We start from the raw sequence: 22,128 nt of genomic DNA on the forward strand, positions 1-22,128 counted from the left end.
TAAAATAACGAAGCAGGCAACATTCAGCAGTCACTGGCCCAGTATCCATTTACAACCATTTATTTGGGGCAGGGGGGTATGCTTCCTGTTGCATAAATACAATAAATATTGTGACTTTGGCTGGAGGGAAATAGCAGCGATTTTTTTCCCACTGGGGTGGGGGTGAGAGGAGTGCAACTTTACCTGGTCGTATGCAAAGAGTTAAGGCAGCAGCAGGGGAGGGGCAGAGACCCTCCTGTCCAGCTGCTTTGGGAAGGGCAACCCTCTACCCCCCTCAAAGGTCCTGAGAAATAGCCTGTTTGTCCAGGGAAGACGCCTCAGAGGCCCCAGGGAACAGCCGGCTCCAGAGACATTCCAGCTGTGGGGTGGTGGTGGGGGTCTCCACTTGGTGCAGGAAAGTGGCACCCCCCCCTCCCTGGTTCCGGCAGCCCCACGAGCTCAGCTGAAGGCTGGCTGAGGGGAGGAGAGAGAGGCTCAAGCTTCGGCCCAGCCTAAAGGCAGCGAGGGAAGCATAGACAGAGGGAGGAGGGGCCAGGCCAGGCCTAAGTGGAACTGCTTTGCATGAGGTCCTGGGAGCTGGAGCTCAGCGTCCGGGCACCAGTCAGGGTCCTGCTGGGCTGCTGCAAAACAAACAGACAAGGCTACAGTGCTGCAGCAAAAGCCAAGTTTCTAGTCCTCATTGCTTTGGCTGCAACCCCTTCCTTTGAGGCTCTGCCTAAAAGAGCATAAACATAAGAGCCCAGATTCCTGTCCTCACAGTGGCCAACCAGGTGCCCATCTCGGAAAACCCACAAGCAGGACCCGAGTGCGAGAGCAGCTCACCCCTGCTGTGGTATCCAGTAACTGGCATTCAGAAGCTTGAGGCCTTTGACCATAGAGCCCAGCCACCGTGGCTAGTAGCCATGTATTTATCTCACACCAAAGTTGGGCCTCCTGCGGCAATGAGTTACACAGTTGCACTTCTAAGGGGCTCTAAGCCAGCATCCTCCAAACTGACTGAGGAGCAGCACTGGCTGATGATGGGAGCTGGCATGCCAGCAACACCAAGAAGGCGCATGCCAGGGAGGGGAGTGGCTCTGCGCAGCCTTTGCTAGCTGGGCTGCCTGGGGCCCTGTCCGTCAGCCACAAAGGAGACTGACCCCCAGGACTTCCTGGGCTCTGTCCCCCCAGCCTTGCCATGCAGCTCTGGCACCTTGCCCCTCCTCCCCCCTGCCACAGACTCACCGTCGGGGATGCGGCAACTGCTCTCTCGCCCACGTGCAAGACGTTCAGGGAAGTGGCCCTTTTCATCCTGTCCAAAAAGACAAAGCACCTGTCAAGTTTTGATGTACCTTGGTTTCCGAGCACAATTCAAAGTGTCGGTGCTGACCTTGAAAGCCCTAAACAGCCTCAAAGGCCCAGTATCACTGAAGGAGCGTCTCCACACCCCCATCGTTCAGCCTGGACACTGAGGTCCAGCACTGAGGGCCTTCTGACGGTTCCCTCCCTGCGAGAAGTGGGCCTTTTCAGTAGTGGTGCCCGCCCTGTGGAATGCCTTCCAGTCAGATGTCAAGGAAATAAACAATTATCTGACTCAAGACAGCCCTGCTTTTAATGTTTGATGTTTTATCGCGTTTTTAATATTCTGTTGGGAACTGCCCAGAGTGGCTGGGGAGTTTATTATTATTATTATTATTATTATTATTATTATTATTATTATTATTGGCTTTTTAAAGAATCATAGAATCGGAAAGTTGGAAGCAGTGCTCTCCCCCCCCCCCGTAATCTAATGCTACCTCACAGCTCAAGAATCCCTGACTGATGGCTGTCCAACCCCCAGCGAATCATGGAATCATGGAGTTGGAAGGGACCCCCAAGGGTCATCTATTCCAGCCCTCTGCAACAATGCAGGAATCTCAACTAAAGCATCTGAAACAGATGGCCATCCAACCTCTGTTTAAAAACCTCCAAAGTCGGGAAGAGGGAACCACCTTCCCAGTAAGTCTCTTCTACTGTCAAGAGTTCTTACCCTCAGAAAGTTCTTCCTAATATTTAGTCAGAATATCCTTTCTTGTAACTTGAGGCCATTGTTTCGGTTCCTGCCCTCCAGAGCAGGAGAAAACAAGCTTGCTCCATCAGCCCTTCAGATATTTGAAGATGGCTATCATCTCGCCCTCTCCGCCTTCTCTTCTCCAGGCTAAACACCCCCAACTCCCTCAGTCGTTCCTCGCGAGAACAGTGTTTGTGTGCAAATTGCTAGCTTGGAGGCAAACATTCCTGCCTCCAGGTTCCAGGGAGACCCAGACTCACCCTGGGGCTGAGGCTGCAATGGGTCGCCGTCCGCCTTCCCCTTTGAGTTTGGAGACGAGTTTCTCGCTGCCTCGCTTGAGGGACTCGCGGAAGCGGGAAAAGGAGCTGCTGCGTCTCAGATTCCCAAGGGAGTCCTGGCAAAAAGGGAGGAATCACAAAATTGTAAAAAGGTAAAGGACCCCTGACAGTTACTCTGGGGTTGCGGCGCTCATGTTTCTTTGAGGCCGAGGGAGCCGGCGTTCGTCCACAGACAGCTTTCCGGGTCATGTGGCCAGCAGGACTAAACCGCTTATGGCGCAACGGGACACTGCGATGGAAACCAGAGCGCACGAAAACGCCGTTTACCTTCCCACCGCAGCGGTACCTATTTATCTACTCACACTGGTGTGCTTTCAAACTGCTAGGCTGGCAGGAGCTGGGACCGAGCAACGGGAGCTCACTCCGTCGCAGGGATCCTGATCGGCAAGCCCAAGAGGCTTTGTGGTTTAGACCACAGTGCTACCTGCATCCCTCTACAGAATTGTAGAGTTGGAAGGGACCCAAAGGATCGTCACTCTAGTCCAACCCCCTGAAATGCAGGAGCCACAGTTAAATCCTGCTGCAAGTGCAAAGGGTAACACAACCTTTCTGCAGACTGGGATGGGGAGGTGGGGTCAAGACCTAAAAACAGAGAAGCGAGGGGGGTGGAAAGCTCCCCAAAGCAGCCCCAACACAAACCTGGCTATACAGAGCGCCTCTTCCGGGTCCCGTTCTGCTCTCATCTGAAAGATGCAGGGGAAAAGGATGGAGAGACTAAGATAAGGTTGCCAGACATCCCCATTTCCCAGGGACAGTCCCTGGATTTGCAAATCAGTCCCCTGACAAAATCCATCTATTTAGAAGGAAGTTGATTGACAAAAATCTGGTAACCTTAAAATAAGATGCACAGCCTGCCACTACGTCACCCTTCCCCAAACTTCCCTTTCCAGACTCTGCTGCAGAGAAACGCGACTGCAAGCCGGCTGCTCACCGCCTCTGCTGACGCCCAAATCCTGGTCATGTGTGGACAGAATTTCCTTGTAGAGCTCCTCCGCCTGCTGGTACTTGCCCTGCTTCAGGTAAGACGATGCCTGGGCGAGAAGAGAGGAAGGCAGCTTTAGCTGGGTGGCACTGTGCCCAATGGCGTTACCTGTTTCCCTACTGATCTAGTAAGGTTAAGGCTTACTGGGAAATGATATATAATGAAATGAAAAGGATGTTTAAAATAAGGTTCGTAAAAACCCTTTGGGCATTACAGTATAGGGACAGAACTACCCAAATTATACGTATAGAGATTTATTCATGTATGCGACTACAGCGGCAAGAAAGTTACTTCCCCCAAAATGGAAAGAAGCAGAAGTTCCAGCAAAGGAAGAATGGATACAAAAACTTATGGAATATGCAGAAATGGCAGAATTCACCGGAAGAATAAGAAATCAAGATAACAAACTTTTTTATAAAATAACGGAAATGGTTTATTGAATATTTACAGATAAATTGTAAACAGATAAGAAAAATTGGCAGGATTATTGTAATAACCTGCCGTTTCATAAGAGTTTATACTACAAGAAGATGAATAAATGAGCAAATTAAGTTAGTTTGGATACGCAGAAGATATTAAAAATAAATTTAAGGAACCGCAGAAAGAGGGGGAAGGAAGTCGAGTTTTGAAATGTCAAAATGATTGTAAAATCAGTGAAATGTGTAAACCTAAAAGGTACACACACAAAATTAGAAAAAGAAAAATGAAAAAACAATTAACTAGCTTTTACATCATTTTAATTTTATGTACTGGCAACAAAACCCTTTCTACAGAGGCTATTCCCCTGTAGGTCTAAGTTGCACTTTGCACTTTGATAACCTAGGTTGAATTTTAGCTGGTTTTAATTTTTCACTGACAGCTGGAACTTCCAGCCAAACATTTTTTCATCTCCAAGAGCAGCCTAACCTTTATAACCTAGGAAATCCTGCTTGCGGGTTTTCCCCGGAGGAATCAGATTCCTTATTTTTCTATTCTTCTGCAGTCATATTGCATGCATATATATTACGGCTGATCTTTGCAATCGATGGCTTGTTCCCGAGCTGCGCCGAGGCAGGAAAGCCATTGCAAAAATAAATAAAAGATAAAGCTTTAAAATGGCTGTTGTGCAAATGCTGCAAATATTGAAATGTGTGCTGTTTGTGCACAAGAACATCTCATCGCTATTGTTACACTACATTAAAAACAGCTCACATAATGAATCATTATTACCCATTTCTAAATGAAACACCAGCACCGAGGGAGTCAAAAGGAATCCACAAGTTGCTGAATAGCTCCAAAGTCATCTTCTATATGTAGTACAGTACAGTAAATCCTATCTGTGAAATGCCTGCCCATCTGGGAAGCCTGCCTGGCAACAACCTTGTCATCGTTTGGGCTGCACCAATCATAGGGTGCTTTTACTTGGATTTCTGTGTACTTCTTTTCTACTGTATTTTATGCTTGTAAATCATTTTGGGACCTTTTGATTATTGAGAAAGTCAACAATAAACTCATGGAGGAAAGGTCTATTGATGGCTACTAGCCACAATGACCATGCTGTGGCTCTGCATTTGGAGGCAGCAATACTTCTGAATGCCAATTCTTTGATTCTTATAGAGCATGGGTAGGCAAACTAAGGCCCGGGGGCCGGATCCAGCCCAATCGCCTTCTAAATCTGGCCCGGGAATCAGCGTGTTTTTACATGAGTAGAATGTGTCCTTTTACTTAAAATGCATCTCTGGGTTATTTGTGGGGCCTGCCTGGTGTTTTTACATGACTAGAATGTGCCCTTTTATTTAAAATGCATCTCTGGGTTATTTGTGGGGCATAGTCCAGCTCCCCCACAAGGTCTGAGGGACAGTGGACCGGCCCCCTGCTGAAAAATTATGCTGACCCCTGTTATGGAGCCTCCAGGTCCAGAGGCAGTCTATCTCGTTTCCTAGGTTCTTAGGGTTATTTGGCCACTGCGAGAACAGGATGCTGGACTAGATGGACCTCAAGTGGCCATGCTCTTCTTATGTCCTGAAAACTAAACTTCCTCTGGTTGACACACACACGCACAAAACATCTCCCCATCATTTACCAGGTTGTTCTTAGTCTTGGCCACGTTTGGGTCGTCCGGCCCCAGCCGGGTCTGGTAGATGCAGAGAGCCCTCTGGTAGTACTGCTCCACCTCCTCAAACTTCCCTTGGTTCTGGCACAGGAGGGCCAGGTTGTTCAGCTGCTTGGCCACATCTGGGTGATCAGTGCCCAACACCTAAAAACAAGAGGGGTGGGGGTGGGGGTGGCGTGGTGGGTAAGAGATTCTAGCATTAGGACCTGGGAGAGACCAGGGTTCAGATCCTCCCACTGGGTGTGACCTCAGGGGACAGTCACTGCCTCTCTCTGCCTGGCCTACCTTGCAGGGCTGTTGCGGTGGGGATTAAATTAAGGAGGAGGGGAAGCAGGCATATGCCATCGAGAGCTCCTCGGGGGGGGGGGGAATGGTGAGATATAAATGCATTCATTCTCAGCTTTTTTAAAAAAGCGAGTTTTGGGAGAAAAGAAATGCGAGTTTGTGTGCTTTTCTTTTAAAAAATGCAGATTGATGCAGTGCATCCCCTCCCCCTTTAATTGCAGAGACCAGAAAAAGGTTGATTTCACCATCTATATTGTCAGACCATCCTACTGTTAAAATGAGACTTTGAAAGACGGCTTTGTGTATTCCACAATTCTGGGTCAGAGTCTGGCGCTCAGTGCTGAGATCAGCATAACTGGAACCTTGTCTGTCTGTCTGGTTTTTTAAAAAAGCGAAGTTAAGTTTCTAGTCCTTAAGACAGGTTGAATACAGTTTTTCTTGGGGCCTCCGGTAAAGCCTGTACCTTCTCTCGGATCTCTAAGGCTCTCTTGCAGAGCGGCTCGGCTTCCGTGTATTTCCCCCTCTTGCCATAGAGCACGGCTAAGTTATTAAGAGTTGCGGCCACCTGTCAGAAACAGGAGGAAAGGTTTGTTTATTTCTTATACATACACAGTATCTTATTATTTGTTTTTCTGGTTCCTCGCCCCCCCCCCAAAAGAAATCTGTTATTTATCATCTATATGTTACAAGAAGCATTCAAGGTCTGCCGGGAGATTTTTGCTATCATAATAATTTTTCAAATATTCTTTAAATGCTTTCCATTCTTTGTTCAATTCCATTCTTTGGCCAATTGGCTGTATTCTAACATTTTTACCTGCCTTTCAGTTTTTGTGGGTAAAAAGTGAAAAGGTTTGTTTATTTCATAGTTTCCCCCTCTGGCAGTGACCACGCTTCAGGTTCCAGATAGAGGGTTATTCAGTAATTTTATGTTTATTGCGAAAAGGAAAGAGCCTCCAAGCAGTTCACAATAGAAATAATTAAACAACATTTTCAATAAGATAAGTTAACAATGATTTAAAACTTTAGAAACAGTAACAACAGATTAAAACTCACATCAGTTTTCTAAAACTCTTGTCTAAGCAAGAATGTTTTCAGCAGGTGGCAAAAAGAGTTCAGCAAAGGCAAACTGCCAGGTGTCAATAGGCAGGGAGTTCCAGCGTTTAGATGCTGCCACACAAAGGTCTTACAAACGCGGAACGGGGATTATGTGGCACCTGTAGCACTGCCTGTTTTGCCGATCGAGTTGGGGTAAGGTGATTTCGCAGGATAACTGATCCCAAGTCGCTCAAGGCTTTATTATTTTATTATTATTTATTGAATTTATATAGGTAAAGGATAAAGGGACCACTGACCATTAGGTCCAGTCGCGGACGACTCTGGGGTTGCACACTCATCTCGCTCTATAGGACAAGGGAGCTGGAGTTTGTCCGCAAACAGCATCCAAGTCATGTGGCCAGCATGACTAAGCTGCTTCTGGCGAACCAGAACAGCACATGGAAACACCATTTACCTTCCCGCCGGAGCAGTACCTATTTATCTACTTGCACTTTGACGTGCTTTTGAACTGCTAGGTTGGCAGGAGCAGAGACCGAGCAACAGGAGCTCACCCCATTGTGGGGATTCGAACCGCAGACCTTCTGATTGGCAAGCCCTAGGCTCTGTGGTTTAACCCACAGCGCCACCCGCGTGCCTACCTGAATTTATATACTGCCCTATATATACCGGAGGCATCAGCATGGTTCAGAGAATAAAATCAAAATATAAAACCACAAAATAAAAGCAACAGGTAGTAATAGTAATAGTAATAGTAATAATAATAATAATAATATATTTATACCCCGCCCATCTGGCTGGGCTTTCCAAGCCACTCTGGGCAGCTTCCAACAAAACACCAAAATACAGTAATCCATCAAACATTAAAAGCTTCCCTAAACAGGGCTGCCTTCAGATATACTAATAGCAACACCCTGAACTTGGGCAGGTAGCAAATCGGCAGCCTCTGAGCAGACCTCTGAGCGCAGAACTTCCATGCAGACAAGTCCTCAATGCTGTCAGCAATTGTGCTGCAGCATCTGGCACTAACTGCACCATTTGGGGAGGGGACTCGGCCAAGCTCTCCTCACCCTGCCCCTCAAAGGCCTAGCACCTTTTAAACACCGCATCTTTGGGACTCTTCAAAACTTCCAAGGGTGTCCAGAAGAGCTGTGTTTTTACTAAGAGAGAGACCTGCCCATCCCATGGAAAATGATATCTCCCCCCACCCACCCCCACATCCTCCCACAATCCAAATACTCCCAGTGGAAAAGACACAAGGGAGAGAAGCCTTAACAGGATCCAGGCAGCGTCACCCTCCCCCCAGCCCTGGACGGACACTCACGGCGGGGTGCTCCACACCCAGAGTCTGCTCCCGGATATCGAGGGCATCGTTCAGCAGCTCTGTGGCCTCCTTGTACTTGTTCTGGTCCCTGCGGTGGAAGAGGAAGAAGTCGGCATGGAAAAAGTAATAGAGAATTAGAAAATGTTTATTGAGTATATGGGAAATAACAGCGTATAGCTGAAAACGCTGGCAGCATTGAGATAAATTCAACAGTGTAAATAAGCTTTGATTCATGAAAATAATGGGAAGTACTGAATGGTATAGCTTTTGTAAAATATGCAGGGATTTATGATATGTAACATGAACTGTGGAAAGAGAATAAAAGACCAACCTTAAAGACCAACTAAGTTTTTATTTTGGTATGAGCTTTCGTGTGCATGCACACTTCTTCAGATACACTTGAAACAGAAGTCAGAGCCTTATGTATATACAGAGGGTGGGTGTGGGTGGGAATGGGTGATGGGCTGATGGGAGTGGTAAACCTGTAGATGGCTGTTAACGACTGCTGATAATAATAATAATAATAATAATAATAATAATAATAATAATAATAATAATAATATATTATTTATACCCCGCCCATCTGGCCGGGTTCCCCCAGCCACTCTGGGCGGCTTCCAACAAAACAGAAATTCTAAAATACAGAAATGATGACTGCAATTGGTCCTGCGGGGGAAAAGCAAGGGCTGAGGCACTAAAGAAAGCTTGATCATGCATAATGAGATAAGAATCCAATGTCTTTGTTCATCCCAGGTGGAAAGAGAGGAAGGGAAGTCATTGACACCTTAAGGATGTATAAATGAGTACTTTAAATTGTAAAATAGAAAATTTAATGATATAGATGATGATATAGATGATGATATAGATATAGATGATGATATAGATGATGATATAGATATAGATATAGATATAGATATAGATATAGATATAGATATATAGATATAGATATATGTAATGCGAAAAGCATCACTGCCTTAGCCACACCTGCAGAAGTCCCGAGAAGGAGCCGGCCAGCAGGGCTCGGCCAAACATGGCCTCTGAATGCAGGACATCTTTAAAGGGTGCAACCTCAGGCTCCTACAGAGGATGCTTATAGACTTGGGGTGTTGGCAGGAACACCCAAGGGCCATCTAGCCCAACCCCCTGCAATGCAGGAATCACAGCCCTAAGTCTTCTCTTTCCACGGCTCTTCTCAGCAGCCCAGGACCCTTTCCCACACAACAACACCCCCTGCCACCCCACCCCACCCTGCCAGCCATCCTACCTATAGACCAAGGCTAAGATGTTCAGCATGGTGGCCACGTCCGGGTGGCTGTGACCAGAGCTCTTCTCTAGGTCTTCCAGCGCCTGTTTGCAGAGGGGGACGGCCACTTCGTAGCGCCCCTGGGAGGCGTACTGGATCACCAGGTTGTGGAGGGTCCGCAGCCGCGCCGGGATCTCGTAGCCCCCTTGCTGAGCGGCTGAAGCGGCTGCGCTTGGGCTCCCTCCTGCTGCAGACGAGAGACAGGTAAGTCGGGCCCATTGCAGGAGAAGCTTCCTGAACCCAGAACCCATCCGAAATGTCAGAGGATTAGAACAGTGCTTCCCAAACTTTTGAGAGCCATTGTCCCCTCAGTTCCAGAAACTCGGCATTATTCAGACTAGCAGATTGCACAACCCACTAAGGAAGATAATAACACAATAAAATTATAAACGGAAATAATTAATGGCACGTTTGTTCAAAACCCAATTGAAACTATTGAGTTTAATTAGTTCAACAAAACTGATTGATTTGATCCTGGGATGCCAGCTTTTCAAAGTCTGGATACTTGTTTGCACCTCCAAGCGCCCTCCCGCCCTCCCTTTGCCTATTAGTGCTGCCCCCCAAGTCACCCCACTGCTCCCCACAACCGGGAGCTACCACCCACTTTGGGAACCACTGGGTTAGAATGCGGCCTTCACTGGGGTGGGGTGAAGGTTAATCACAGCCCCATGTAACCCAGCTGAAAACTGACCTGCCTGTCTAGCTACCAGAAAGAAGACCAGTGGGGGTTTTAGGTTACTAACCAATCACTTAATTCCACTTTCCCAAGACATTCTATATCTGACTTCAGGGTCACCACACCAGGGAAGGAAAATAAGAAAGAACCCAAGAAGAGGCTGCTGGATCAGGCCAAGGGCCCATCTAGTCCAGCATCCTGTCTTCACAGTGGCCAACTAGGTGCCTGCGGGAAACCAGCAAGCAGGATCCAAGCACAAGAGCAATTCTCCCCTCCTGTAGTTTCCATCGACTGGGATTCAGAATCATTGCTGCAACCAACTTTGGAGACAAAGCGTAGCTAGTAGCCATCGGCAGCCCTCTCCTCCTCCATGAATTTGTCTCACTTTCTCTTAAAACCATCTAAGTTGGTGGCCACCACTGCCTCCTGTGGCAGGGAGTTCCACAGTTTAACTCTGCACTGCATGAAGAAAGACTTCCCCAGATCATAAAAAGGAACCCTTTTCCCGCTGGGTTTTTGAGCAGTTGGAGAAGTAGGCATGCTTAGATACTTTAGTCAAATATTTATTCATTTCCATTCACTGTTTCTCACTCAGCATAGTGGGATCAAAATGCCTCCATCCTCTTTCTCTCATTGTTCCCTTGTTAACCTCAGCATTGCCCCAACAGGTGCATAAGGTGAAACACCCATCACCTTCCATGCACGCTGCCTGCATTCAATGAAGCCCTTCCTCTGAAACTCAGGCCACAGTAAGTCTCTCCAAGGCGGCCTCCCCTCAACTACAACTCCCTTGGACTATGACTCCCATCCGCTCCAACCAGCATGACTGTACACTGAAACGTAATCTGATCCGGACGTCCGTTCCAGATCCAAGGCGTGCTTTCCCATAGAAAGCAATGCAAAATGGATTAATCTGTTCCAGACTTTTAAAAACAACCCCTAAAAGAGCAATTTAACATGAATTTTACTATCTAACACAGGCTTATGGAAGTGAGAGCTGGACCATAAAGAAGGCTGATCGCCGAAGAATTGATGCTTTTGAATTATGGTGCTGGAGGAGACTCTTGAGAGTCCCATGGACTGCAAGAAGATCAAACCTATCCATTCTTAAGGAAATCAGCTCTGAGGGCTCACTGGAAGGACAGATCGTGAAGCTGAGGCTCCAATACTTTGGCCACCTCATGAGAAGAGAAGAATCCTTGGAAAAGACCCTGATGTTGGGAAAGATTGAGGGCACTAGGAGAAGGGGATGACAGAGGACGAGATGGTTGGACAGTGTTCTCGAAGCTACGAACATGAGTTTGACCAAACTGCGGGAGGCAGTGGAAGACAGGAGTGCCTGGCGTGCTATGGTCCATGGGGTCACGAAGAGTCGGACACGACTAAACGACTAAACAACAACAACACAGGCTTCCTCAAACTCGGCCCTCCCGATGTTTTTGGCCTACAACTCCCATGATCCCTACTGTAGCTAGCAGGACCAGTGGTCAGGGATGATGGGAACTGTAGTCTCAAAACATCTGGAGGGCCGAGGTTGAGGAAGCCTGATCTAACGAGACCATTGATCCATAAAATAAAAGCAATAAACAATGTACTGCAATCACACAATCAATCAATCAGTAGCTGAACTGGGTTCCTCGCAGTCACAAAAACAAAACAAAAAGAGCCGCAAAAACAAAAACGCAAAATAAATAGCAAAAACAGACAGACCTCAGCGTAACATTTAAAACAAGTGTGGCACTCAAATTGGAAGCGTAACCTCAAATCGGAGAACATTCGGCTTCTGAAAAACGTTCGCAAACCAGAACACCTACTTCCTGGTTTGCAGTGTTTGGGTCCAAGTTGTTGGAATACCAAGGCGTTTGAGAACCAAGGTACCACTGTAGTCCCGCCCCCCCCAAAGGAGAGCTGCAACTGGAAACAGAAAGTTAACCTGCAGCCAGAACTGAGGTCCCCCTGAACCTCTGGACGGGCCTCGGTTTCATTGCAAGTTGGGGTTAAGCCTCAAAAGAGATGCACAGGTTAACACACATCATTGGCCCATGTACGCACCCTGCCTCTGCTCATCGTCATCGTTGGGGAAGAGCGAAGACAGGCTGTCCTTCCTCTGCTCCGAATCGTCCTTCTCTGCCTGCAAAAAGAGTAAAGGCAAGGCCCACATATCCTGGCTTAGAAAGTACAAGTTGGAAAGTCAAAGCAGGTGGGAGAGTTTGCTGTGTTCACCAAGAAATGCAGGGAAGATTTATAGTACCATAATGGCATTTTACTAGATAGACAGATTGTGCAGAAACACTCATGTCATGCAAAGTACTGTTCTACTGGCGGGCGGTTATTAAGAAATGAGAGCGATGAAAGTATCCAGACGACAATTACAACTGGCTGCACAAATCCATCACATGCTAAGTTCCAAGCACACATTGCATTCAAAAGAATCATGTTTCTAGGCCTTATGGAGCAAGACTTTGACTCACACGGGCAGAATGTTTCCCGACCTTGCAAAAATGCATCTGTGCTGCAAACTTGCAGCATGAGCACACAGGCTCTTCTTCAGGAAAGAGAAACCCCAGACAGACCCTTGCCCATAAATGAAGCTTTAGAGAGAGGGTACCAAGGGAAGCTTTGGGGAAGGGGCATAGCTTAGTGCCTCACACGCAGAAGGTCCCGGGTTCAATCCCTGAAGGCATCTCCAGGTAGGGCTGGGAAAGACTCCTTCCTGAGGTTCTGCAGAGCCATTGCTGCCCATCAGTGTGGCCAACATTGAGTGACAGATGTGGGCAGGTGTGGAGGACTCCCTGGTCCTGAATGGGATAACTGTGTCCCTGAAGGACCAGGTGTGCAGCCTGGGAGTCCATTCTGTGTCCAGGGCAGCTGCCTACCATCTGGTACGCAGGCTGAGACTCTCCCTGCCCGCAGACTGTCTCTCCAGGGTGGTGCATGCTCTGGTTATCTCCTGCTTGGACTACTGCAATGTGCTCTATGTCGGGCTACCTTTGAAGGTGATCCGGAAACTACAACCAATCCAGAATGTGGCAGCTGGGCAGCTGACTGGGAGTGGCCGCCGAGACCCCATAACACCGGTCCTGAAAGACCTACATTGGCTCCCAGTACGTTTCCGAGCAAAATTCAAAGTGTTGGTGCTAACCTTTAAAGCTCTAAACGGCCTCGGCCCAGCATACCTGAAGGTGTGTCTCCACCCCCATCATTCAGCTCAGACACTGAGGTCCAGCTCTGAGGGCCTTCTGGCGGTTCCCTCGCTGCGAGAAGTGAGGTTGCAGGGAACCAGGCAGAGGGCCTTCTTGGTAGTAGCGCCCGCCCTGTGGAACGCCCTCCCACCAGATGTCAAGGAAATAAACAACTATCTGACTTTAAGAAGACATCTGAAGACAGCCTTGTTTAGGGAAGTTTTTAATGTCTGGTGTTTTATCTTTTTTTATTACTATTATTATTAATTGTGTTGGGAGCTGCCCAGAGTGGTATGTATGTATGTACAGTATGCATAAATAAATAAATAAATACTACATCTCCATGGGCCAGGGGGTCTAGTTCAGGCATACAGCAGCTGCATATTCAAAATACTGCATTTCTGAAAACCAAGGGAGATTGGAAATGTGATTCGGGGAGCTTTCCAAGACGAGCATTTTGAACATCTTCTTTTGGGTGGGGTCTGAGGATCTGCTCCAAGGCCTGGTGGAATGAATAAGCGAGGGGATCTGATTAGTTTTCTAAGGTGCTGGGGCTCACGGCTGCCGAGAGGCCGCTTGCCTCCGTGGCTCGCCCTCTAATCCTGGGTAGGTTTCAGATTTGCTGGGAGTAAGAAACAAGGCACTTTGTGCATGCTTAGAGAGCTCTGTTCAGCATTACAGATTCAGTATAAGGCAGCTTCGGATGTCCCCGCGCCACTCGTTTTGGGGATCGAACGCCCACCACATCCCCCTGTCCGTACCTGATCATCCCTCGGGTCATATTGCCTGAGCTGGTTGAGGAATTCGAGGTGCTTCTTCTCCTCCTCCAACTGCGCCACTGACTCCTCGCTATGCTGAAGGCGCAGTTGGGTGAGTGCCAGCTCGTCCCGCAGCCAGAGGTTCTCCTGGCAGAGACGCTTGACCTGAGCCCGCAGCTTCTGCTTCTCTGCTTCCAGCGACCCGATGTGAGAGGATAGAGCTACCATCATCTGTGGGGCAAGGCAAGGCGGGGTGGGGGGGAAGGAAACTGGGTTTGTAGGTGAACTCTTTGCAAACTCTAAACTTCTGCTGCCACCACGACAACGACTCCCCCTGCCTGGTTTAAGAACTTAAGAGGAGCCTGGATCAAGCCAAATAGCCCAGTATCCTTTTCTCACAGTGGTCAAATGCTCCATAGAACCGAGATAGACTGCCTCTGAACCTGGAGGTTCCATAAATATATCAGAAGAGCCTGGCTGCTGGATCAGGTCAATGGCCCATCTAGTCCAGCATCCTGTTCTCACAGCGGCCAACCAGATCCCCGTGGAAAAAACAGAATGAGGACCCGGCGCAAGAGCAGTTATCCCCTCCTCCGGTTACAAGCAGCTGGTATTCAGAATAATTGCTGCCTCTGGCAGTGGAAAGAGGAGACAGACCTCATGGCTGGGATTTGCCTAATAATCTTCTAAAGCCATCCAAGTTGGTGGCCATCCCTGCCTCTTGTGGGAGGGAGTTCCGTAGGTAACTATGAGCAGCTTGCAGAAGTCCTTGCTTTTATCAGCCCTGAACCTCCCAACGTTCAACTACATCCAATGTCCATGAGCTCTCCTGTTACAACACAGAGAAAAACTTTTCTCTAGCCGTGTTCCTCATGCCACACATAACTTTATAATCTTCTATCCTATGGCCCCCTCCTCACTTTTTCTCCAAACTGAAAACCCTCAAAAGCTGCAGCCTTTGCAGTCTCTCCATCCCCTCGATTGTTTTGGTTGCCCTTTTCTGAAGCTTTCCCAACTCTATGATATCCTTTTGCAGGTGAGGTGACCAGCACCCCCTGCATCACCCCCCCCACCCCCAGGCTGCCTCTCCAGCACCTCTTTCCCAACTTTTTTTTGGGGGGGGTACCTTGCCCCCACAGATTCCTAAAACACAAAACCCCTCTAGTGTCAGATTCTCCCAACTCCCAGCTGAACCCAGTTTTTGATTCCTTCCCAGAAATTGTGAGCATCCGGCCGCTGCTGCCACCCTCCGAAGCTGGAACTCTCACGAACATTCCGTGACATCACAGCAGCCCAGCCAATGAGCGTACCTGAGCCTCCGCAATGCCCAGCTCAATCCCTTCCAGACTCTTGTAGACGAGGTCGTGCTTCTCCTCCAGAAGCTCCAGCGCCTGCATGTCCACAGCCTCCGCATCTGCCTCCACGGCCTCCTCTCTCTCGTCCAGGAGCTGCCTGTCTCTGAGCAAAGCCTCCTGCAGCCGGTGATGGATGCTTTTGTTTTCGCTGCGCAGAGCCTCCAGCCCTTTCATCACCTGCCATGTGTGGACAATGATGTCCTCGGCGGTCATCTTCTCTGATTGGTTGTCGCCAATCTCCACCATGACCGACATGGCTGGGTCAAGTCAGCCGGGAAGGAGAGGGGGCTTGTTGAGAGGGGAAGAGGGGCCCAAAGGTGGTGTCTCTGCCCTCTGGGCGATGCTCAGCTTCTGGAAAAAGAAAAATAGGTGCTGGGGTCAAGGCCTGAGTTGTGGCTTTCGAGAACGTAGCTTCTCCTCCGATGCCAGCAGTCAGGGCTGCTCAGCACTCGGCGCAGACTCAGAAACCCAGCCAGGTGGGCAGCGTAATAAAATTTTTATTATTTCAGGGCCTGCTCTCTTTTTTCTCTGGATCCACTAAGCCAGAATCCATCGCTTATATTATTTTTATTTGACAGGATTTATATAGTGCATAAATCATCCCTTAAACAGTTTGCACAGAATATAAAACGTTTGTCGTTATTAGAAGATTGAATGCTAAAAGCAAACCAACCTAAAAATTATCAATATATGATTTTGGTTAAAAAACATGCGCTACAAAATAAAACGTGCTAAAATCTAGAATAGTCTTCTAAATTCTAAAGCTATAACCCAGGTGTGTGGGGGTGGGTGTCAGATTTTTTGCCATGCTTTTTATTAAAAGAACCTAAATTCAGAAATGTCGAGGGGAGGAAAATTAACACCTGCAATATTTTGTGGCGCTGGATGCAAGTTTGCTCTAAGTTTGAGATTCAGCAACACAAAGTAAACCCCACACCCCAAACAGGTTGGTGATCTCACCAGCCAGCCAGAAGATAAACTGCATTTGGCAAGCTGAACTTAATCCGAGGTATGGAGGACCCCCACAGGAGACGGTGTGGCCTGCTCCCTTCTCACCACTTGGGAAGGTTTTGCCTCGGCAGCTTCCCTTCGTCACCTCGGCTCTCGCTAAAACAGGTCCCACCAGCGGACGCGCCCGCGAGAACAAGCTGGGACGCGTTTGCTGGCAGAGAGTTCTCTGCCTCCGTGCAAAAAACACGAAGTGAGTGCGTAAGAAGGCGAGAAAACACGCCAGATCATCGACCCAGGGCAGCCTTTCCCAGCCAGAGATCTTCCAGATGTTTTGGACTGCAACAGAACATAAGAGGAGATTGCTGGATCAGGCCAAAGGGGGAACCATCTGGTCCAGCATCCTCTTCTCAAAGTAGCCGACCAGATGCCCATTATGGGAAACCTGCAAGCAGGATTCGAACACAAGAGCACTCTCCTTCTGGTTTTCAGAAGTTTTGCTGCCTCCAACTGTAGGGGGAAGAGCAGAGTCATCCTGGCTAATAGCTACGGTATTGATAGCCCTCTCTTCCTCCGTTAATTTGACAAATCCTTCTTCAAAGCCATCCAAGTTGGCGGCCATCCCTGCCTCCAGTGGGAGGGAGTTCCATAGCTTTAACTAGGCTGTGCAAGAAGGAGGACTTTCTTTTCTCCATCCTGAATCTTCAGTCAGCTTCACTGGCTGTCCACGAGTTCTAGCATCATGAGGGCGAGGATAACTTTTCTCTAGGTAATTTCTCTATGCTGTGCCTTATTTTATAAGCTTCCATCATATTGCTTCCCTACTCGCCTTTGCTCTAAACTAAACAGTCCATAATGTTGCAACCGTTCTTCATAGGGGAGTGTCCCCTAATTGGGCTGCCCTTTTCCGACCGTCTAATGTCCTTTTTGAAATGAGGCAACCAGAACTAGAGACAGCGCTCCAAATTTCATTGCACCGTAGACTGTGCCGCCTGGGCTGATGGGCGTTTTAGTCCAAAACAATTGGAGCGAACCTGGTTGGGGAAGGCTGACATAATGTGTACAACATTAAGAACATAATTTACGCAGCACAGTAATAAAATAATTGTAATAATAGCCCCTCACCCCAGTTTTAACAGGCCATAGATTATTTAATGGCTAAAAAGACCTGGGTAAAGAGGACTGTTTTCACCTGCTGTGTGAAGACACGAAATGAAGGCTCCAGGCGAGCCTTTCTGGGGAGAGCCTTCCACAGACAGGGAGCCACCACCAAAAAGGCCCGTTCTACTGTTGCCGCCCTCCGAACCTCTCAGGAAGGGCCTCAGATGATTATTGCATGGCCCTGGTCAGTTTGTATGAGGAGAGGCTGTTCTTAAGGTATTGAGGTCCTGAGCTGTGTAAGGCTTCATAGGTCAGCACCAGGACTTTAAATTGGGCCCAGACACTAACTGGAAGACTTGGAGAGCTCCAGTCCGCAGACACCCCTCCCCCCACTCCATCAGATCTAGGCTCTGCGACTCTGCCCCAACTGCTACACTAGCTTTTCCCTTCCCAACCTAGAGGTTGCTAGACTACAACTCCCATCATTCCCATCTAGCATGGCAATAGTCAAGGATGATGGGAGTTGTAGTCCAACAGCACCTGGGGGACTCAGGGTTGGGAAAGGCAATCTGCTTGCAGCTGTGACGTCGATTCAACCCCAACAATTTGCTAGGTGTTGTTCTGAGAAGGAGAAGCAGAGGCCTGTTGGGTAGGACCAAAGGCTCGCTAGGCTGGAGTCCTGTTTCTGGAGAGCACCCAACCTCGCGTTCCTGGGAAGCCCAAAAGCAGCCAGGCCCTCTCCGGTTTAGAATGCGCACTCGCCTGGGGCGACTCGGAACCTTTTCTAGGCAACCCAACAGGGGACCTTTCCTGTAGCAGGACAAAAAGTGACTCTCCTAACCCTCAGTCCTGAATAAGCCAAACGACGAATGGCAGCCCATCCGGGCCTGTCAATTTCATGAAGTTTTGCAGAGATATACACACATTGCACCCAGGGAGCCAGGGGTCCCTCAGCTCCAAGTCCCGAGAAGGAGGCACGCAGGGTGGCTTGCAATGCGCAAAGAGAAGGCCGGAATCTGGCGCATGGATTGTGTGCAGCACAGCCTTGCCTGTGCATGGTCCAAGACTGGGTGAGCCACTCCTACCTGCTTTCATCAACCCGCTTTGAAACACCACACACACACCCAGCATCCTCCTGGATTGCTTGTGCAATGGGATGGGCTCAGTTTGCAAGCAATATGTCTGCCCCAGCCAGGGAGTGAGGATAGCATGGAAATACAGGGATGATTACCTCAAGTCTTACAACAGCCTTCCCCAACCTGGCACCCTCCACCTCTGACATTTGAGACTACAACTCCCACCAGCTCCAGCCAGCACCTGACAGGAACTGTAGTCCAAAACATCCGAGGACCTCCTAGAAATTGCTGGCTCTGAGCCAGAGGTTCGAGGCCCACCTCAGCATACTTTCAAAAACAACATTTTTTAAAATTATTATTATTATTTATTCCAATTTATTTCCCCCCCCCTTTACAACAAGGTCCCTGGGCTGGGTTACAACAACCACAACCCTAACATTAAAAAAGAGGAAACAGTTTAAAACAAGCTAAAATGGCAGAAATAAAGGTGGGAATTAGCTCCAAGGAACTAATTCCCTGGGAATTAGCTCCAAGGAACAAACGGCGCTGACTTCTGACGAGAGGCGCTCAAGTCAGCCAGATCAGGAGGCGCTTCCCAGCCTACTTTCCCCCTGTTATTTATGAAATCTCCTTGCAGCGCCTCGGGTACTTCATCGTAAACAAAACAAACAAACAAAAAAGGTTTTTAGTTTTTTTAAAACCCACAAACCGTCGACAGTGGGAGGAGGAGGAGCAAGATTCAGAAGAAAAGTCAGGCGGGGAGAAAGAGGGTCTTTTATTTTCTCCTTACCTGGCTCAGAAGGAGGGAGAAGGACGCACTGGGGGGGGGGGGGGTAGAATCCAGCCCCCTTTTATTCTGCCCCTCCTGCAAGAAAAGCGCACGCAGTTGGAGCCCAAGGCGGGTGGAGCAGCTGGAAGGCGACGCTGCCTGTTCCCTGGATCTGCCTCCAATGCAAGCTGGCTTTTGGGGGGCGGGGAGCCTAGACCTGCGCCCCACTCGAGAGAAGAGCACCCCGGGTCATGCTCTCGTGGGGAGGGGGGCGTCCGAGCCGGAGACTGCGAGGAAGGAGAGTTGCAGGATGTCGAGGCGCCGGTTGCAAGAGCCGAGGATGGTAAACGAGATGGCAAGGAGCTTGCAAGGGAGGCGCGTCGCGAGCTGCGCGCCCCGATCCGCGCACCTGCCCGCCGGAGCAGCTCGGCCTCGCCCCTCCCGGCCGCCCGCCAACCGGCCCGCCCTGCCTCCCCGGCGGCTCCTCCCCGCCCCGCTGGGCAGGCTCACCTGCCTGCTCCGCCTCGCGCAGCGCCTCCGCCCGGCCCCCGGGGCTCTCCCATCCAGCCCCCGAGCGCCTCTGCTTCTTCTTCGGGGCGCCCGGTGCGAGACAGGCAGAGCATTGCTGGGCTGCGGTACAGGCGGACGGGGCCAGCCGGTCCTGGGCTGCAGCTGGCGCCCAGCTCTCGGCGAGCGGTGGCTGGGTGGGTCGGAGATGGCGAGGTCCTAGGGCCGATGGGAGTTGTAGTGCAGCACATCTGGCAGGCCGATGGGAGTCGTAGGGAGAAGCGCCTCCGGCGGCAGCAGATCCCGGGAGGAGCGAACCCAGGGACGTTCTGCATGCGGAGCAGGTGTCCGAGGAAGGAGCAGAGGGCAAGATGAGTTGCAGGCAGAACTAAGCCCATGTAAATGACTCTTTTTGTTTAAATCACGCGCATCTTCCCATTGCTCATCAAACCAGGGCACATAGCTGCCAAGCTTTCCCTTTTCTCGCGAGGAAGCCTATTCAGCATAAGGGAATTTCCCTTTAAAAAAGGGAGAACTTGGCAGCTATGCCAGAGCAATGGGCTCCCAGAGCAATAATTAAGGAAAAAGTCCTCCTAGCCTTGACTTAAGGAGACTTCTTTCCTGGGGCTGGATTTACTATGCTGGGGTGGCAATCAGATTTCCAGGGTCTTTGTTTATTTATTTATTGCTTTATTTATTGCCTGTATATCCCACTTTTCCTCCAAGGAGCTCGAGTTGGCGGACAGGAGTCTCCCCTGCCGTCATTTAATTCCCACAAACCTGCGTGGGGTAGGTCAGGCAGAATGTGAGTGGCTGGACTCAAGGTCAACCCAGTGAGCTTCGTGGCCAAGTGGAGGATTTGCACCCTGGTCTCTCTCCCAGATCACGGACTCTAACCATTTCACTTCATCAAATCTGGCCCTCTTTGAAAAAAAAAAGTTTGGACACCACTGTCTTGTGAGAACAGGAGGCTGGGCTAGATGAGCTCTTGGCTCTCCTTGTGTTCTTTTTTACATGGGGGTTTAACCTTGCCCTGCCCCCCAGGGCCGGATTTAGATGAAGACACTCCACTTGTGAGGCCCCTCCCAACCCACCCACCCCTCATGACTAGAAGAAAACTGATTTTCCCTCGGGATGAGGTCCAGTTTCCAACCTGCAGCCTGGCCTCCTGCCTTCTACAGGTAGTTCTGGATCCCTCCGAGGATCCCTTCCCACTGCTGCCTTCCCTGACCCCCAAGGCCTCTCTCTGCCTGTGGGCAATCTGCAGGCACCGACAGAGCTCTGTGAAGTGTGGAAGATAGACTTCCCTGCCTGGGAGCAGTGAGGCCAGTGCCAGGCACATGTGCTTGCCTTGCTCTGTTCAAGCCAAGGAGGAGGGGAGGAATGGAAGGGACTTGGGGGAGAGCTTGCTTGCCTGGTCTATCTGCCTCAGCTGCGCCCCCCTCCCCACTCACACTCTCCCACTGACCACTACTGACCTGACCCTTGAGCTGGGGAAGGCTGTGCAGCTGGTTGCTGACTCTGGGCGTGCTGGCTCTGGAGTCCTGGCGTCTGTACTCTGAACAGTGGCACCAGGGACCTTGAAGGGGCAGGGCTTGTCAGTCCAACCCCTGCACAGTCTCATCAGGGCTGGCCTTAAGGCAATTGGAGCAATGGGGCCAAATTGGTCCCTGCAGGCTGCTCCTAAGGGCGCCCCCCCCCCGCACCAGGGCAATCTGGATGGGTTTTATTTGTATCTCTTAGATTCTCCATGTTTTGGCTGTGAACTGAGACCCCACAAAAAGATTCGTTGGGCCCCAGAGTTTCAAATTGGGCCCCACTGGCTGGCCCTGAGTCTCATAGTTGCTGGGCCCGAGTTGCCCTGCTCTCGCATGAAGTCTTGGGTTTGCGATTTTGGGAGAGGGGAGACTGCCCGCTGGGGGTGGGGTGGGCTGTTCCCCCCCCCAGATTTAGAGGCCCTGGGCTTCTGCCTACTTAGCCTATACAGTGGACGCTCGGGTTGCGAACATGATCCATGCTGGAGGCAAGTTTGCAACCCACAGCGTTTGCAACCCGCGTCTGCACATTCTCGGGTTGCAATTCGGCACTTCTGCACATGCGCAAAGCACGATTTACCGTTTCTGTGCATGCACGCGTGCCGAAACTCGGAAGTAACCCGTTCCGGTACTTCCGGGTTCAGCGCGGAGTGCAACCTGAAAAGACGCAACCTGAAGTGGCTGTAACCCGAGGTATGACTGTATACATAAATCCGGCACTGCTCCCCGCCCCTTCTGCCCCAGTCACAGAGCAAGGCATCGTGGGAATCCCTGGGGGAAAAGATGAGTCAAAGACCATTTCTGTGACTGGTGTT

The 22,128-nt window shown here is 49.7% G+C and overlaps 1 protein-coding gene across 2 annotated transcripts; it reads right to left on the reverse strand.

Moving 5' to 3' along the window:
- Positions 1–44: 44 nt before the first annotated feature.
- Positions 45–19,744, reverse strand: KLC3 (kinesin light chain 3). 2 transcript variants are annotated; one of them, XM_035117685.2, is made up of 13 exons: positions 19,293–19,744; positions 15,333–15,728; positions 14,026–14,253; positions 12,135–12,213; positions 9,368–9,593; positions 8,104–8,191; positions 6,190–6,291; positions 5,412–5,585; positions 3,299–3,398; positions 3,007–3,050; positions 2,290–2,423; positions 1,225–1,291; positions 45–620 (listed from the first exon to the last, which is right to left on the reverse strand). In XM_035117685.2, exons 2-13 carry the CDS (start codon positions 15,630–15,632, stop codon positions 543–545), a joined length of 1,620 nt encoding a protein of 539 aa, XP_034973576.1. In that variant the 5' UTR covers positions 15,633–15,728; positions 19,293–19,744; the 3' UTR covers positions 45–542. The 2 variants fall into 2 exon arrangements, with proteins under 2 accessions (XP_034973576.1, XP_034973577.1); XM_035117686.2 differs by having other exon boundaries at positions 9,368–9,590; positions 19,293–19,742.
- Between the last annotated feature and the right edge of the window lie 2,384 nt (positions 19,745–22,128).

Source organism: Zootoca vivipara, chromosome 6, assembly GCF_963506605.1.
Source record: "Zootoca vivipara chromosome 6, rZooViv1.1, whole genome shotgun sequence".
Classification (NCBI taxonomy): Eukaryota; Metazoa; Chordata; class Lepidosauria; order Squamata; family Lacertidae; genus Zootoca; species Zootoca vivipara.